The sequence below is a fragment of the Dromaius novaehollandiae genome, chromosome 13, assembly GCF_036370855.1.
Source record: "Dromaius novaehollandiae isolate bDroNov1 chromosome 13, bDroNov1.hap1, whole genome shotgun sequence".
Lineage (NCBI taxonomy): Eukaryota > Metazoa > Chordata > Aves > Casuariiformes > Dromaiidae > Dromaius > Dromaius novaehollandiae.
In genome coordinates this window covers 10463942-10483033 of record NC_088110.1, presented here as the reverse complement: position 1 = coordinate 10483033, position 19092 = coordinate 10463942, and the positions used below count along the sequence as shown (strand labels likewise).

The 19092-nt window shown below is 41.6% G+C and overlaps 2 protein-coding genes across 5 annotated transcripts in view; one reads left to right on the top strand and one right to left on the bottom strand.

The window, feature by feature from the left end:
• Positions 1-59: 59 nt before the first annotated feature.
• Positions 60-6675, top strand: ORC6 (origin recognition complex subunit 6). Of its 2 annotated transcripts, none has more exons than XM_064519601.1 (7): positions 60-188; positions 495-624; positions 1467-1630; positions 2728-2817; positions 3953-4065; positions 5492-5563; positions 5985-6675. In XM_064519601.1, exons 1-7 carry the CDS (start codon positions 124-126, stop codon positions 6155-6157), a joined length of 807 nt encoding a protein of 268 aa, XP_064375671.1. In that variant the 5' UTR covers positions 60-123; the 3' UTR covers positions 6158-6675. The 2 variants fall into 2 exon arrangements, with proteins under 2 accessions (XP_064375671.1, XP_064375670.1); XM_064519600.1 differs by having other exon boundaries at positions 5489-5563.
• Positions 6676-8311: 1636 nt separating this feature from the next.
• MYLK3 (myosin light chain kinase 3) overlaps positions 8312-19092 on the bottom strand; it is a 35796-nt gene continuing 25015 nt past the window's right edge. For all 3 annotated transcript variants that reach the window (XM_064519598.1, XM_064519597.1, XM_064519599.1), the window contains exons 6-13: positions 18397-18490; positions 17978-18087; positions 17173-17314; positions 15995-16065; positions 14435-14563; positions 13239-13391; positions 11279-11411; positions 8312-9799 (exon numbers count right to left, since the gene is read on the bottom strand). In XM_064519598.1, the coding sequence (XP_064375668.1) occupies positions 9728-9799; positions 11279-11411; positions 13239-13391; positions 14435-14563; positions 15995-16065; positions 17173-17314; positions 17978-18087; positions 18397-18490 (904 nt within the window). In that variant the 3' untranslated portion in view covers positions 8312-9727. The remainder of the gene's footprint in view (positions 9800-11278; positions 11412-13238; positions 13392-14434; positions 14564-15994; positions 16066-17172; positions 17315-17977; positions 18088-18396; positions 18491-19092) is intronic.

Genomic DNA, 19092 nt, shown 5'->3' with positions numbered 1-19092 from the left:
GCGCCGTGACTGGCGGTGCGACCGACCAGTCCGCCGCAGAGGCTGGCTGGGCCGCCGGGGGGGGCGGGGGCGGGGGCGGGAGCGCGAGCGGGGGCGGCGCGCGCGGCGGCGGCGGTTGGGCGCATGGAGCGCGGCGCGGTGCGGCGCTTCGCCGCCCAGCTGGGCCTCGCCGAGCCCGGCGTCATCAGGTACCGCGCGGCGGCGGCGCAGCCCGGCCGGGGCGGTGACGCGGGGCAGCTTCCCCCGGGCGGCCCGGCCCGGCTGCGGGAGCGCCCCGAGAGCGGTGCCCGCCCGCGGGCGGCCCGGTGGCCGTTATGGCGTCTCCCCGCCTCCGCGCCCGGGGAGGCTCCCGCGCCGCTCCCCCCCCCCCCCCCCCCCCCGCGGAGGCGGGTAGCGGCCGAGGCAGACCTCGGATCAGCTCCGGGGCTGCCGCGCTTGCTGTGGCGTAACGGCCGTTCTGTTCAGGAGGGGCTGGCGTGCTGGGTGTTTTGCAGGAAGGCTGAGGAGTACCTGCGGCTGTCCCAGGTGAAGTGCGCGGGATTCATGGCGCAGCTGACAGCGACGAGCAGTGCCGTGATGTGCCTGGACCTAGCAGCTAGCTTCATGAAGCAACCAGCGGACAAAGTAAGATGAGGATATGCCTTGGCTGGCTGCCGCGTTCTCCATAGACCCACCACGACCAGCGTTCTGCGTGGTCCGTGGTGGGGCAGGAAGGGACGGTAATAACTGAGCTTACCCTAAACTTCTGTCCAGGGTACTGCTGGGCCCTTACACAAGTTCAGTGCTATTAAAGCTTTCATTACTCAGAGTTTGAAACGGGGAAGATTGAGATCAGCATCCTTGTCATATTCATTTCACGATTTAAGCTTGCTTTGCTATTATTTTCAGCTCATTTAGTAATGAATTAACTACTAGTAGGGATGTTAAATTTAAAATATATCCCTTTACTGTGAGAGCAAAGCAGTGGCTCCAAGGAATCCCTCCATACGGTGGTCCCTGTAAACCTCCATCTGCAGCGCTGCCAGATAAATGGCACTGTGCTGCCAAAATAACGTTTGATATAAGATGTTCCTGATTGTCCATTCACAGACAGAGGGGAGTTTGGTTGCATCTGATCCTGTGAGGAGTAGCACAGAAATATTGTGCATCTCTACAAGTTGCTCAGATCTTGGGTACCTTCGTTTTTAACTATATTGTGATAAAAGGGCCATGTCATGTTGTATAGAAAAGACAAACCTCAGCCCCGGGGAAACAATCTAAAAATAAAGCTGCATTAAAGTGGCATTCCTGGGCAGTTAGTCTTTCTCTGCGCAGTGAAAACTTTAATCGCACAAATGTGTTTTACCTAGAAATTAAACACTATTTAGAAAACTTGGTATATAGTTTCTCTCTATTTCAGTTTTCTGAATAAGATGTTGGAAAGTAGTCTTTAGCTAATGCCTGGGATTTGTCTTTGTCTTTCAAAGAGCTCCTTTGTTAAACTCTCTGGTTTGAACAAGACAACTTACCTGAGCTCCGTGAAGTCTTTGGAGTGTTTGCTAGGGGTGAACTCCAGACTGGGAATACGAGACTTAGCTGTGCAGTTCTGTTGCACGGAGGCAGTGAGCACCGCTTCAAAAATATTACAGAGGTGAGGAAGCTCTTGCAATCACACTGGGAACCACCAGTAAGATCCTTTGTTCATTAGGTGTGTAAACAGGTTGGTGGTTGGAAGGCCAACTATCTCCTGCTGACTGGATCCAGTGAGGCAAGTTGTTAGCATTAATAATCCAGCCATTTATCTAGGCCACTTTTTAAATTACATGTTAGACTGAGTCTCAGTAAGTCATTGTCTAAGTCCCAGTTCTTTAACTGGGATAGAATAAAAAAGATTTGACTCGTAGTCCATGTTTTTGTCCATAGTATTACAGCGTCTTCCATTTAACTGCTTACGTCTGATAATGTCACAGTTCAGAAGCAATGTTCAGTAAAAACAAATCCTCCCTTCTGGAGAAGCAGAGATCTTCTAAAATGCATGTTGCTCTTCGTGTAAAAACAAGAGCCAGAAGACTTCAGCTGAGATTCAGTTAACTAAAACCTTGCATTCTGCAACATCTGCTTGAACGTGAGCAGTTGCTGAAGAGCTCTGTTGTGGAGTGCTGTCGTCCTGTTGGCACAACATGTTTAAAAGTTGTTAGGGATTCAGAGCATTCTGAGTTACAGGAAAGTGAACACAGGCTGCATATGCATGTAGGTGTTTAACACAAACTAAAATGAATGGCCTAGGCCCAAGTGGACAATAAAAAATGAAACTCTCCACCATGCTGGAGGTCCTCTATGTCATTTTCCATCCTTAATCCTTCATCCTTGTAACATATGTATTAAAGTATCAAAGGAACTATAGTTCTACCCTCTACAACAGGATAGATTTGTGCAAAAAATATCATAATTTTAAGATGTAGAGAAGGAAAGCACTCTGAGGATGGGGAGCAGGAGAAATAGATTTTACTGACATGCCTTAATCCAGATTCCTGATTTAAAATAGTTTTATTTCAAAAGGAGAAGATCCCAATCCCCTTCTTTTCCCTTGTCTCTTTTCTGTTCTCAGCAGCTGTTTGCGTTTGATAGGGTTGCAAAGGACCAAGTAGTCCAACACGTGTTCATCTGCTGAGGACTATGTAACAAATTATTTCAACAGCTTTACTTGAGGCAAGTGTGCCATGCAATTACCACTCTTGTTGTTTTTAGGTATGAATCTAGCCTCTCTGAAGTACAGCAAACGGACCTTGATTTCTCAAAGCCACTGTTTACAACAGCTGCACTATTCACTGCATGCAGGTGAGTATAGCTCGAGGGATCTTACATGGGCTTAAATGCCTAATGAGACATCAAAGAGAAAGAGTGCTCATAGCATAAAAAGCTGATTCATTTTTCAGCATGTTTGAATAGTCTGAAGCATCTTGCGTAGCGCATCCTGCTGCTCACTCCTGGAATTGGAGACAGTGCTAGCAAATGAGTCATTTTTCTTATAGTAAAGTCCCCTGCCTACACTGCATTTGCCTTCAGGAGGAAGCAAAAGTGTTACATCAGACATGTAGCAGGGTAACTGAAATTACTTGCTATAGAATAAATGAAAGCTGCCCTCCCTGGTGCATAATAGATGCTGTGGGTGATTCCATTAGGACATATTATCCAAGGCAGTGGCTGAAGAACATCTATTAGTGCTTTGCACTTCCCCTCCTCCCTCTCAGCCTAACCAGCATAACATAATCCCTTAGTAATGTTTTCAGATTTAGTGGGAAAACTGTTTCCCTTTGTCAGCATGGATTTAAACTTGGCACAGAGCAGAAAGCTGTATGTGCCTCTTGTTGAGAGGCTGCTCAAGGTACAGGAATGGCTGCTAGCTTACCTCTGAGCACCAAGAGGCAGCTGTTGTTCTGAAGAATGAAAAGCTGTTTAAGCCCTAGACCCTCACATCCTGAGGATGGTCTAATCATTCGGAAATGGGTTCTTCTTAGCTGAAGGCCTGCATCAACTTGGAAGACAGGTGTCAGCAGAGCGTGACTCAACCCACCCTTAGTAAGAGTTTGCTTGCATGCAAATACCTTCCCTTTCTAATATTATGCCTTGTAACAATCTTATTAAGCAGATCTCTAACAGTGTCATTCCATTCAGCCCTTTGCAGTAGTGGGATTTTGTCCTGCTTTCCTCAAAAGCTGGAAAGTACCTATTCCTAGTAGAATTTCCTCTTGTAATTTGAACTAACCATGTGCTTCGGTTCCAGATCTGTCCTGGTTGAGATTAACCAGATTTTTCTGAGTAAGATAAGGACTAGGCAGATAAGGCAAGAACTGGGGCTTTCCCTCCTTCTTTGTTCTTGCAGACAGCGCTGGTACAGTAAACGTAGCCTCACTTGAGTGATGCTTGCTTGAACGTTGCTTCCTACAGAAGATAAATTAACTTTCTGTTGTAGGCAGTTGAAGATAAAAGTAGACAAGTCTAAAATGGTGGCTACATCTGGGGTGAAAAAAGCAATATTTGAGCGGCTGTGCAGTCAGCTGGAGAAGATGAGTCAGCAACTCAGCAGTAAGTTTTTGGCTTTATCCCTGAAAGACAGCCCTTCGTCCTCACCAGATCTCACAGTGCCCCCATCCTTCTACGCTGGTGATTTCATTCTGATCACTTACAACTGCTCCCTTCCAGCCAAGCCCGGTTGTCCGTTCCAACATGTTTCCTGCAGGCCAAATCCCAGTAATGCTCCTCATTCCAAGGGAAGTCACAACAGCTTAACATGTTGCAAGGCCAACAATAAATATTTTCTTCTCAAGTGCTCACTGTTCCTTACATTGTCTGCTGCTAGAACTTACTCCTTGCTTCTTCCATAACTACCAGGCCTATTTTGGATTCCTTCTTCTCACATGCTTTCTGCATCCCTTTAACACAGAAACATAACGAAGATTAACATAAATATCTTGCTGTCTCTGTTGCTGTGACTGACTGACTGACTGGTGTGTTTTCCTTTCCTCCCTCCCACAACAGGACTAACACACATGTCTAAGCTCTGCTTTTCTGTGGTAATTCAGCTTTTACCTGACACTGTCCCATCACATACAGTGGGCAGACACGAGGAAGGTTGTCCTCACCTGTTGTTGGACATACGGCTCTCCCCACTCCTTTTAGTGGAGAAGGAAGATTGAAATACGCTACCTGCCTTCCTGAGCTTATGCTTCTGCTCCTTCCTACTGACTCCCCCCACTTTCCTTTCCTAGGCTTTCTTTCTCAGTCCCTCTCTAGAAGCACCCCTGCCTCCCCCTGTCTTCATGCTTCATATCGTGATGTTTTTGAAATGTGCTGCCTGAACCCAAACCAAAAGCTGCTGCTCTCTCCCAGGCAGAGCCCATCCCAGAGTGCAGGGCCCTATAAAAAAGTATTAACCCACCAGTAAAGCAGCTAAAAGCACCTGGGAGTTTCTGTATTCTGGTCAGGGAAGAGGGGGCTGTCTGTGTACATAGATGCAGCATGTTGTGGGTACCTGTAATACAAATAGATTGAAGAAATGGGATAGAAGGGAAAAGAAATAAGTGAGAAGCCTGTCTGAATAATCAGTAATAAAGTGGTTTTGGGGGTATGAACATGACTGGTTAGGGTTACAAATAGAGCAGCAGCGCTGGTTAAAGCAGCCAGCCAGTCCTTGCAACCCTTGCAGTGCAATGGTGCCTCTGCATGTATAGGTTAGCCTGGTCAGCCTGGACCAGGGCACTGCTCTGACTGCACAATAATCATTTCCTGCTGGACTGTTTTCCACGCAGGTCAGTCACCAAACCCCTTGCACCACCTGGCTGCACAAGCAGCTGTGCTCGGCCACAGACAACAACCTGGGAGGAAGAACAGGTCACTGAGTCAGGGCACTGTGCAAGGTGACCCTGCTGTCAAAGAACTACACATAGAATGACATCCTTGGGGCCCCAAACAACATTCAGAAATAAGGCAGCTTTCTGTTTTTTTTTAGAAGATGATGTTCCTTTGGCTGCTGAGACACCTGAAAGCCTGCAGACCAAGCTGGAGCACTGTGAGAAGGAAGATGGTAAGCTGCGTTTAGCTATGAACTAAATCAGCTCGCCAGAGCAGCTCTGGGCTTTGTTGTTGCTTAATGATATTTTAGTTGTATAATATGCCATAAGGATCTGTTCAGAGCAGCTTACTCTATTCTGCAAACCACTGGCTAGTGGAAGGACTAAGAGAGCCTAACAGAAGGACCATGGTATTTATCTTGAGTGGTCCTAGTAGAATTAAAGACAACTTTTCCATTCAGAAACAAAGGTGAAGAGATTATTATTGCAGTGGGGGACGGGAGAGAAGGGGGACAGGAACAGTGGCAAACAACAGATTAACTAATAGAGTAACAGTGCCTGTGCTTGTCTGTACATATTTATACACTGCCACAGTTATTCCCAACAATATATTGCCTATGTCAGCACATCATGGACTTCCTCCTTCCCTCATAGAATCTGAAGATGATGATGATGAGATGCCATGTAAACGGCCAAAGACTGAAACAAAGCAAGACTATGAAGAGTGGAAAAAGAGAATCCTGGAAAATGCTGCTAAGGCACAAAAGACAAATAGGAGTACTGCCTCTAAAGTGCCATCTAGCAATATCACTGCTGCTTGCTCCTAATTTTAACTCCCCTTCCACTCTAAGAAGACTTCAGTAGCATGTGGAGCAGTGGTTGGCTCATAGCCAACTAGTTTTATTTATGAGATAGTTTTTAAAATATTTAAGAATGTTTTTATTAAATGACACCAGAATTATGGTGATTTTGCAAGAATAAGCATCTTTGGAACACTAGCAAGGCTGGTGCCTGAGCAGCTATGGCATTAGGTGGTAGGATAGCTCAATTTCTCTCACTGCAAGGAGGTAACATTTTAATGCAACGTTAAGTGTAAGTTACAAGTTACTTGCCTTTGTGCCTCTGGCTGGAAGTAGCCAGTAAAAAAAAGAGAAAGGGAATTAGTGCCTTGTTAACAGCAAAAATATTAAAGAGTTTGATAAACTGTTTTTACTGCCAAAGAAGTACTGTTCAGATGCTGAAGTTGACATGGTTTTTATGATCTGTGTGGGACCAATGCCTCTTATACATGTAAGGGGCCCCAAATAGTCCAAGAAACAATAAAGATACCTGGGGGAAAACTTGGTATTATGACTTCAGGTTTTTGTTACTTGCTTCATGTATATAAAGCCTTAGAGGGCAAAATAAAAGTAGACATATGGGAAATGTCTATGTTTTAAGGAGGAAAATATCCAGCGGACAAGGATCTCAGACCCAGTACACCAGGCAATAGAACTTTTTTTTTGCAGGTTGGGGGCAGAAACTTCCTGTACAGGAGAGTTCCCTATGGTTCTTAAAGGCAACTTCCAGTCCTACATTTCCATGCCCCCTACTGAAACTGCAATTTGTGTTAACTATGCTCTCAAGAAAGATCACAACTTTTAGCAGTGCAGGGCTGTGGTAACTATAATAAAACCAATCCAAACCTGCTGCACATTTTTCTTTAATAGTAATGTTTTCTGTCTGGGGCATGTAAACAAATTATCTTCCATAAACTCTTGTTTCAAAACCACCCAGAAAAGCCCCACTGTCCATATGAAGCAAAAGGAAAATATTTTGTGTCTGAACATTTAGGTTTGATACCCCGCCCCATCTGGGCTTCTGCTCAACAGTATTTTAATAGCTTGCCAAACGCCTCACATTGCTGCACACGCTGCTTGCTTACCTGTGTGACACCTGTGGCACCAGGGTTACGGACAGGTGATACCATGCTATCAGCACACGGGGCCAGCTCTGTCTTGTACTCACTGTTCCAGAATCAAGACTAGCAGCTCATGTGATTTGTCCTTGTAGCCCATGGTAGATCCCAAGCACAACGTGCAGGACATGGTGAAACATGCCATCGGGTTGTAGAGGTGGGTTTCCCTGCACTACAGAACTATATAGTGGCTGCAGAGTGTAAAGGGATTTCCTTCTGTTGAGGACTAAGATACCATTCCTGTTGGCCAAGTGCACCTTCTCTCTGTGTAAAATGGAGAGGACATACATACGAGACAGCAGGTGTATGTTACTCCCTTACAAAAATACAGAAGGCAGCACACAGTAAGTAGAAAAATCAAAACTTATTAGCCATTTTACTTTCTGTACTTCTTCCTCTCCTCTTCCATCCAATAAAATTGAAGCCTGAGAAAGGAAATCATCTGTGGCCAACTTAACTTGAATTAGAAAGAACTAATTTCAGACCGGATTCCTCATTACATTTCAGAACTGTAACAATAATTTTAATTTGGAATGGAGTCCAAAAAAATGTCTGATGAGCAGAGAAAAATCTTGATAAATAGCCCACATTCAGGAAGAGCTGTAACAAAATGTCCACTCTTTAAAATCTGACATAGGATGGGGCGGAGTCCTCAGGATGGGGGAGAATGGGTTAATATTCTGTAGTTACAGCCTAATAAGAGATGCCTTATTTATTTTATTTTATTATTTATTTTTTAAAACCAAGCTTGAGTAATAGGCCAGTTCCATTTTAATGCAATTTATTAATCTTAATTGATAAATATACATACCCATGAATATAACCATATTTAGCATGCAGTATCACTGTGAAAGGAAAACATGAACAATAGTGGGCCTTCATGGAAGGTGATACATTATCAAGATTATTTCACTTGATTTTAATTCTTCTCTGACTTAATTCTGGAAATGCTGCAGAAATCCAGAATCCAGGTGTAAGCAAAGTGAGAAGTGCTAGAGTAGGAAAGATAACTAGACTAGCATAAGCCATTCTTAAAATCCTCTTTATTAGTAACCACCACTTTTTCTACTTCAAGGGATGTGAAAGTCCATAAAGTCAATGGGAGCTTGACAGTGGCTTGATGATGCCTTTGCTGAAAAGCTAGTTTTAATACTATTAGTTTCTGTTTTTTTCCCCAAAGAGCCCATTCAGCTCATGCTGAGTTTTGCAGAATCTAGAACAGGAATAAAGGAAACCACGTGCTTAGTAAACAATGTTATTCTATTAGCTGAGGGATTGTAAGTGGCTCCAACTTTTGACACATCAGGAAAACATTTCTGTTTAAAAACAAATAAGTTAGTATTGGAAGGAAAAAGTCTAGTGTTTGAGAATAAAATAAAATAAAAAAAAAAAAAGGGCTCCAGCCTTCTTACTGGGCCAAAGGCAGAGTCCTGCAACACACCATCTCCCAGCCACTGAACAATAATAAAATTATTTTGCATATCCCAGCATGTCAGCTTCTTGGATAGACTTCATCACAATTGCCAAAAAGGAAAAAATGTCCTCAGACTAAAACTTACAAACTTAAGTGCTGCAATCACAGTCGATGAGAAACCTTTACAAGTTTTAACAACGTGTAATTTAATGCCTGGAAATGTCATCTTCTCCAAAAAAAGATTTCAATTTAATTCAGCTCACTATTAAAAAAAGAAAACCAGCAATGGACATATTGACTTAAGTTGCTTTCAAACCAGGATTCCTCATATTCCCAAAATATTTGGTGACTATTTAAAGGAGACAATAGAATTTTTTTTTATATATACACACACACACACACACACACACACACACTACTCAGTTGTGTGTGTATGCATATACATACATACTCAATTCTGAGTAGTTGTGCTTGTCATGTTTTAGAGGAAAAAAATGAAATCTTTTTGGAAAAATTACAGAAGAACAGGATATCCGATCCCTTTTGCTTTAAGTAACAGATATTGGGGGGAAAAATATATATATGTGCCACTGTTGTGGCAGTGCTCTAAAATTGATCAAGTCCATCAGCAGTAAAGAAAAAGTCTTTAGAGATTTTATGTTTGATGTGAGAAATCAGAAAGCTGCTGAGGTCTTTTCTGGTGTAAACATACCAGTGAATTTCTGTAGAATCAAAGCCTTCAGCAAGAAGTCAGTCCCACTAACAGCCATGTTTATGTATCACTATCTCCAATAACTAAAAACTTGTAAAAACAAGCTAGGTAGCTTCTGCTTTTAGAAATTGTTTCTGTGCTTCTGCCCTGAGGCATTTCTGGAACCTAAGCACTCTAATGCACATAATATTTGAGCAGAACAGACCCAAAATCTTATGTTACAAAAGAAAAGGATAGAAATTATTGAAAAAAACTGAGTCCTTCTTTCATGGTTTGATGTCCATGTGCAAGAGCGGTAGATGCTTCATACAAGCTCATGCAAGCTTGACAGACATGCTCTGAAATCTCTTCAGCCTGTTAGCAGCAGCCACCACATAAAAATGTTTCTGTGAACAAAACAGAAGAGTCCAAATGTGAGTGTAACTGAGGTGAAGGACATTTTCTGTGGCTGACATGGGTTCTCCTTATGTCAGAAAAAAGAAATTTCTTTTGCCACTAGTGTCCCACAGCTTGTGCAAAAAACTGCCTTGTTTTCTGCATGTTACAGTTTAAACCTTTCCCAGACGAAGAAAAGTCCTAGTTTTTGCATAGAAGCACATGTTTAACTTGGTGAAAATTTCATACAAGGTCCAAAAACCAGCACAGACTCAGCCTCAGGGAAGCCGGCTAGCTTACAGTGCACCACCACTCACCTACAGCTGCCAAAAGCACTTTCACATACCATAAAGCTGACATCCCTCCTACACAGAGGTGCCAGGTAAGCAAACTACCGGAGGACCTCTTCTAGTGGCTGAGAAGAGGCCCACCAGCTTTCCCTGCTTGTCTTTGCCTCCTCAGCAGCGTGGTTACCTGTGGGCATGCAACAGGCCAACTGCTGCAGTTCGGGCCTCAGCGTAGTGAGGGGAGGGAAAGCAAAGCAGTTGTCTGCCATCAGTGTAGTTTTAAGAATCCTGAAGGATGATGCTGGAATCGTCCCCACAAGGGATCCTGAAAGGCTTTCGACTGGGGAACCGCTGATGACTGCAGAACAGACTGCAACACTGTTACAGACTATATAATAATGTACCTTTAGATAATGTATTTTTAAATGCAAGTGCAAAAGCCTGTGACCAAACAGTTGGGAGAGCAGGAGTGAAAAAAGTGTAAGCCTCAGGTTTAACTCCTTGACCATATATTGCAAATCTCTAGTGATGAAGGAAAAAGAAATGGACCTCACTAGGTTTTCCTCACATTTCCACAGGCTTATGTGTAACAAGATCATTGCGTCCACCCTTTGGGACTGAGCATCTACAATCCAACAGAAACTCCAATAGAAATCCATTACTTATTAATCCAAACTTAGTTCCAAAGCAGCCCAGGATTGTCAGGAAGGTCAAGTAATTTTCCAAGGTTGTGCAGCGCATCAAGTTCTCCGGATAGGCTTAAGCCTAACTTCTTCTTCTCTCCCAGACTTCTGCCATGGGAGGTGCAAAACAACCTTTTGCCATATCCCTACCACATAGTGGCAAAAGAACAATACAACCGTTGTCAACTGGTAAGTCTCTATTTGAAGAGAAAGATCACTTAATGTAAACTGAGTAGTATTTGAAGCCTCAGGGGTGGGGAGAGAACAGCTCTAAACACCAAGCCAAAGAAAGTATAAAACTTTGAAAGCAAAATTGCTAAAAGTAGAAGCAATATCATTCTGCAGGAGAGAAAATTTAATTTGCAACTGAAAGTAGAATTCCCAAACTCATATTTACAAAAACTCTTTCTTGCCCTGTGCATAAAAGCCAGTCAACATACAGAAAAGGAAATAATGACCCTGACAGCACTGAGCTGATTGTCCCTCTAGAAATAAGATCTTCCAGACTTCATCTATTTACCTTCCATTTTCTCTGAGCCATGTAACTCTGCAGCAACAACTGGGACTTCAGGCGACACTTGGACTTCTTGGCTTTGGCAGGCAGGTTGCTTAACCACTCGTGCTTCAGACACTGTGTTGCACTCATCCGGCAGCTACAGGAAAAGAAATCTGCCACGTTAACACATCTACCACAGCTGCCATTTTCTCAGTACCCTGTGCTGCTCAATATTACCAGTCAGAGAAGCTGCCTTAAATACTCCAATAGAAAACTGAGTGGACAGGCGTTTTGAGATGCTGTTCACCTCAGTGCATGCATGTCTGCCTGACATTTTGCACCCCCCACAGAAGAGGAGTGAAGAGCTGCTGGGGGGCCTGCAGTGCATTGATTGCCCTGTGCTTGAATGCTCTGCAGCTATACAGATTCATCGGTTTATGATTTTTGTTATGTGAATGAAGAACTTCACAAAGAGAATCAGCAAATACAGAAAAACAACACAGAGGTAGTAACTTGTGATGTTCCTTATCTGTCAGTCCTGATAAAGAAGGCTCATCCTGTGCCTCATATTTAAAAGGCATAGATGTGTATTCACCTTAATCTTGGATCAAGCAAAACACACATTACATGCAAACATTCAATAATGGGCCCAAATATGAGGACATCTCCAAAAGCCTTGAGGAACATACAGTGATAGAGAAAAACTGGGGGAATGGGGAGGCTGAGAAAAGAGTTTAACTTGCATTTCTCAAAACAAAAGCCTCAATCCCCTATGCTTACCTCCTGTTTTTCTCAGCTGACACTCAAAAGAGAAGATTCAGACCCGACCACCAGCTTGCACCGGTTTCAGTAGCCAGGAAAGGCAGACACAGCTCTTGCGCCAGCCCAGCCCAGCCATCTCAGGATGGCAAAAGTGTCATAGGAAAGCATAGGCTAGCCATAAGCCTCATGAACATTTGGGTCAGCTAATCATTCCTCTTTGCCTTTTAGTAGTAATACTCTTCTCTTACATATTCTTTTCGTCTGCAGCTTCTACCAGACTTTGCAGTGTCCCCATGGAGTCCCTATTCCCACTGCATAGGTAGATAAAAAACTAAAGCAAAGATCATCTGCAGTCTCATAGCAAATCAGCAGCAGAGTCTGAAAAAAACCCTTTGTTAACTGCTGATTATTCTTCTGCTCGGGCTGCTTATTCTTAACTTTTCATGTGACATTGTTTAAAATATAATTAGTATTAGCACTGATCAGTTTGATTTAGGTAATGATCTGGCAGATGTCAATGCTCTCAGTGCTCCCTTGAACTCCCTTTGAAAACAGGATCTGTTTTCATTGTGTGCATCATTTCCTGTTTTCATTAGTTTTGTACTGCTATTCAGCAAGAGAAAGATTTCTCTACCCACTTTCCCCAACCCAATAGTCTCGGTCTGACATCAGCATCACCCTCATTCTGTCTTCTAACCTCATACGTGCAATCACTTTTTATTTCAGTGGAGCCAAGACTGAGAAGCCACATGCAGAGTTAAGTCCCAAATGCTCCTTAATATCAACCAAATGCATTTAGAGCACTTCAGAAGAAAACAACACACATTTTCACAGCTGCAGCTTCCATTTATCCTCCACAGTATTCAAGAAACATTTTTTCCAATTTGTGTCAGTGCTTGCGAAGATCCAAAGTTAGAGAAAAAATAGCTTTTGCTCAGAGAAGGAATACTGACACCTACATAGCAAGGAACAATCCTTCCAGACTTCCTCTACTCTGACTATATTGATGTTACTGTGGAAGGCAATTCTCTGCAGTCAAGGTACACTGACATTTTCATTCTAAATAGGGGCTTTGAATCACCATGGAAATGCCCAGCAAGCACACATACAGCATACAAAAATGTCATACAGTAAGTTCTTGTTGGCTGCAATCCAAACACTTGGCTAGCAAAAATTTAATGATATTAGGTGCAACAGTCCTGATCATCACAGAAAGATGTACCTTTTCTCCTTCACAAGTAGTCTGGAAATAAAGTCTTTTGCTTCCTCTGATAGCTGTTCAAATGCTTCTGCATCAAAATCCCAGCTGCAGTTGACTACATAATTCATCGTCTCTGCATCAGTTTCTCCCAGGAATGGGGACAGGCCACTAAGCCTTAAAAAAGAGAGAGAGAGACAGACAGACACTAGCAGTTGGTATATGCATTTATAATTGTGGTTAGCATATGAGAGGAAGCACTCCCAAGAGTGGGGATGCCACCTCTCAGTCCCCGCCAACATAAGCCAACAGTTTGGAGCAATAAAGCGTTGTAACATTAGGGTTATTCTCTGGCAGTTTGCTCAGCTAAGTGAGGAAGCACTACTAATGGATACCCAAATAAATTAATTTAGTGGGGATCTAGGTACATCCTTTAGTGCTTTGCCAACCAGGAATGCTAGGGGGGCTCAAGAGCTTTTGTAAATCAAGGCCCATATCCAGATTTGGTTTGAATTAAATGAAATTTTGAACAATAGAGTACTTTTTTTTTAATTGGTCTCTAAGCCTGGATTTATTCCTTCAATAATTTATCACTCCATTCAGTTGCTTTTTTGCTAATGTATAAATTTAAAACAGAAATTTATCTAGTCCATGGAAAACAGCTATGAAAACTTCTGGGATGCAGAACTCATGGGAAGGCAGTGACTTTGGACAGACAAGCCTTCCGTGGCCACCACACAGACGCCAGAGAACAGCTTTACCCCATTTGCTGGGAAACATTTATTGTTTAGATGCATAGCCTCACACCCCCAACACTAATTCCTTGGGAACGCTAAGTCCAAGCTGCTGAGATGATTGGATTTAAAATGTGAAAATTAACCTAGGTGCTCAAGAATTCAATGAAAATGAAAGTTCTGACATGCTTTAGGCAACTTTTCTTGGTAAATAAGACCTGACCCATTTTAAGTCACTAAATAAAAAGGTAAGAGAGGAGAACATTTAAATATTTATGAAGAAGGATTATTCGTTGTACAAAGACTTCACGCCCTCAGCGAGGTGCCTCTGCATGAAAGGTGTTTCCTCTAGCAGACGAAGTTAGGAAGAGTCACACCCGGACGGGCTCGGCAGCTGCTGCACTCCCGCTCTGCAGGTGCCCACCACCGGCCTGTTGTTGCAGAGCCTTTGGTGCCACCGCCGCGACCTGTCATGGGCTTACTCACAGCATGTACGTGATGACACCCACACTCCACATGTCCGTTGGGAAGGAAACAAAGTCATAGTTCACCACTTCGGGAGCCAGGAATTCCGGAGTGCCAAAATTAACTTTCAGTTTCTCACGAGGTTTATACCTTTATCAGAAAGGGAGAGGCATCAATGCTGCCAACAGGCTAGGGAAACACATTTCATATTCGTGTTAAAAAAAATAAACGCATAAAATTAAAAAAAGAGAGAGATGGCAGAAAGAACAAAGAAAGCAGATTCACCCAGGCACAGGACAGCATTAAAGGCTTTTAAGGATAAACTGGTGAATTTTGCTGTAACGGCAGGTGTGACACACCATCAGCTTACCCCTCTGCCAGAGCAAAACCAAAAGGAAGTTACAGGACAGTAAAACTTGCAAAGGCCTCCTCCACAGACAGACAAGAGCTTTAATCTCTGCCAGGCTCCATAGGATACTTTCCAGCAGATGTCCAACATCAAATGAATAAGTCAGCTTTCATTAAAACAGGTTTGGAGGGCCTTTGCTCAGCAGGATGTACTCAGCTACAGCTCAGGGTAAAGGTCTAGATGATGGATATGAGCACTGTGTAACTGCTCAGGTGCAACTCTGAAGAGGATTATTTGGGCTTGGTAACAAGCAAAACCGTGATCTGTATATGGAGAAAAGGATTCCGTTTTATTACTTAAAGAAGGCTACAGACACTGCATCAGTAACAACCGTCACTGATTGCAGCTTGAGTTATGTCTGTATATGCAGTCAGAACAGATCATTAAAGCATTATTTTTACACTTTCACTTCTTGGAAGATCTAGTTTTCAATCTTGCTTTAGTAAGAGCTTGCACCTTGTCCCTCCATTTCAAAAGAAACTGTAACTTAATCTCAGTGTATGCATTTCTGCTGTACATATGTATGAAACCTTGGTATCTGTCTATAGAATTTTTTCTTTTAAGAGTATTTTGTGAAAATAGAAATATACAGTAGCCTTACAGGGTTTAGAAAAGTACTCAGAGAAGTACTATTATTATACCAATAGGAGTCATTGCTTTTTGTTCTAGAAGAATGGACTCTCACTCCCACAGCTTTTCTCTAACAAAAACTTGGAGCAAGCAAAGGAAAAGCATGGAGATAATGCCGTATCTCTCTGAGGGTTTCTTGTTTCACACAGGATGCCTCAAGCATGTATTTCGTTTCACAGTCAACTTATCTGCCTAAGGAGTTTAGCACACAACTTCCATAACTGGAACCTGTACAATAAAACCCAGCAGTAATGAAGTCTCTAAGAGCCTTTGGGGAGTCCCTAGAGTAAAAACTCTACATTGGGAAGCATTTTGAGATAATTAGAACAGCAGTATAGCTTTATCCAACAGAAATTTTATTTGAAAAAGTAATTAGATAATTAACGCACATAGTGGAAAATTCATGCCTGCAGGAGCATACTACTTTGTTCATTCACATATCAGAATCAGTTTAGATATACCAAAATACATAAACAAAATATTTAATAATTACCAAAAACATATCAGTGTTTTATAAAAAATTGATAACTAAACTCTCTTACCTCCTTGCTAATCCAAAATCAATAATTTTAATCTGGTTTCCTGTGTGATTTACACATAATATGTTTTCAGGCTACAAAAAAAAAAGAAAAGAAAAGATGAGTTTAGTTAAATATACAACTGTTTGAGAGACTTCTAGTAGAAGAGCAAGAAGAAATTCACAGAGGTTTTAATCATTTTTTTTTAAATATTTCTTTTGTTTTCCATACTACCAAGGGAGAGAAGGATTTGGCTCTGGCATACTCCTATCTGAGTTAGTAAAAGACTCTGTTTTGGAGCTCCATATAGAAGTTTAATTTTTGCTGCTCTATAACAACATTTTTATATTTCACCACAGGTAAGAGAGGGATTTTGAAAGAAAAAAGGCTCTCTGTGTAAAATGTTAGAGTCAGCCTGATAACTGAACCGGGCTGGATTTCCTGTGAAAGTACAAATGTAACTCCATAAAGTTATAAAGGCCACAAGAAGTCAAACGCATGTTTTGGTTTGCTCACAAAGGCAAAGGCAAAAGATTTGGATTATCCCATGAGAATATTTGCCATTGGGGAAAAAAAAGAAACCAAACTTAATATAATTGCAAAAATGTCTCCAGGCCAGGCAGATCTAACATTATTTAAGGTATTGTATAAATAGGAGAAAACAAGTAAGTTCCTACCCAAATCAGCTTTTAAGGAACCATTAGGAAAACATCATTTGCTATCATTTTGCCACAGTTCAGTTCCAGGTGTTAAGAAACACAAACAATAGGAAGACGACAGAACAGTTATTTGAATACAGTTGTGGGGAGCAGGGGGGAAAGTGGTGGAAAGACTGAAGGCTTTGGATAGAAGTGCCTGGGTTTTTTTTTGTTTGTTTTTTTTTGTTTTTTTTTGTTTTTTTTTTTTAATGACAAAGGAAGGGTCAGGTTTAATTTCAGACAAAATGGAAAACTACTCTTCCAAGAGAGGCAAAAAGCAGAGAACCCTGTTCATTTCACTGTTCTAAGCAAGCTGCCAGACAACTGAAGAAAATGAATCTTCAGAGCTTAATTCATTGTGGCTACTGAATTAAATATGTATTTCATTTTGAAATAAATCAATGAAAAGAGAAATGACCCTGTTCCTGCAATCTCCATACTTAGTGATTTTGTCATGGCCCACACCATAGTGTCATTAAGGAGCGGAGAGCAGGAACTACTGACCTTCAGATCTAAATGGAGAATATAACGCTGGTGCAAGTAGTGGACTCCTTCGCAAATTTGCTTGGTAAACAGGATTGCATCCAACTCTGTTAGATTGTAGTTTTCGTCAGTGATCCGGTCAAATAATTCACCACCATCAAGACTAAAATATTGACACAGAAGTGTTAAAAACAATAAGATTCCTTAATTGATCAATTTATTTCCAAGTTGGGAAACTCAGTTTCTAATTTAGCAAGGGTCCTAGCAATATACCCAATATAAAGCACATTGGTATTCTCAAAACTTCAAGAGACTTATTTCTGAGCTTGGAATTCCACATCAGTGTGCGGCGCCTTCCGAAATGGCAAAGTTGCTGCTAACATTCAGCAAAAAAGCCCCAAACCAGAACCACACCAGCCAGCAAAACTGAAGATACTATAAGGAGTATCAAAGTATCTATTACTCACTCATCATCTTGACAGCATAGAGAAAATAAAAGTCAACCTATAAAACTTATTAAATGAAACTTCTCAAATTCAAAGTTGTTCTACCTGAAATGACAATTGAAATTTATTTTGCACATAAAGAGAAAACAACATCAGATAAAGCTCTGACGAGGTTCTGCTAGATAAAAGCTTGAAGTATGGATTTAAACATACACACTTTAAATGTCTAGCATTTTTCATTTTGAAAGGGGAATCAACTTTCTCATAGGCTGGGAAACCACCCAAGTCTTTCTCGCACCTCAGATTTATTGTTCCCTGTTTCCTCTAGTGACCTGAGTAAACCCAAATATCTGATAGTGCCTAAGATCATTTAAACTTACTATTCCATGATCAAAGTGATATTATTTTTGCCTTCAAAAGCATCATAAAGCTGGATCAGATTCACATGATTTAATTGGTTCATGATGTTAATTTCATTTTTTACTTCCTCCTGAAAAAAAAAAAAAGAGCAAATATGTTTCTTAAATACCAACACATTCAAATGCAATTATTTGTAAAACTCAGCAACAGCCATACTGCAAGTCTCAAGTGAACAAAAGGTTTAATCACAAACACAAGAGATTACAAACAGTCATATAAAGTTCATTTCAATATCCACTAAGACAGATTTTACAATGCTGGATAACGCACAATGAGACATTTGATGCTTCAGAGCCGATTCAGTGAAGTGGTACGAAGGTGCTTGTAATATGTGAGATTTACAGTATCTTCTCATTTAGATTTACAACAGCATAATTACCCTTTCTTTTGCTGCTTTCACTTTTATGATTTTGGCTGCCAGGTTGAGACCCGTTGATATTTCTGTGCATTTGTGAACTTGCCCAAAACGTCCCCTGTTGATACAAAGCAAAGGATGGGAAAACTGTTTAACACAACTCACCGCAGAAACTTTTCAAACAACTATTCTTATCGTTGATTAAAAATAGCATGGTACAAAGTGAACAGAATCAGGTGGCCAGCAGCATGAATCTCCTCTTTCTCTCAGCTTATGAAGGATTAGTTTTATCTTTCCAGCCAGTTGTTCAATGCTTACATTAAAATATTATGCTCCCTACATATTACTACATTTCACAGTGGTATGATGACCTGATGATATTCTTTTTTGGTCCCGTAACTATACCCGCTTGCTGTCCTTCAGTGATGTGTTAGTGGGTATATTAACAAGGATATTTCTGTCCTGATCTCATAACTTTTTTAATGACTATAACACCAGTAACTGTAGCCACTCCACAGGCTGCATTTCTCACATGTTGTAAATTCTCCCCCATGCCATCCTGTCATATTAATGTCCCTTGGGATGATGTTTAAACACCATCTTTTCTGCTATTGCATCATCAGGCTTATACTTACTAAGCCGCATTTGTACTTAGGTCAGCCTGTAAATCAGACCTTCTTGTTAGGTAAGTAAGTGTACAAGAATACAAAGGCTGAAGCA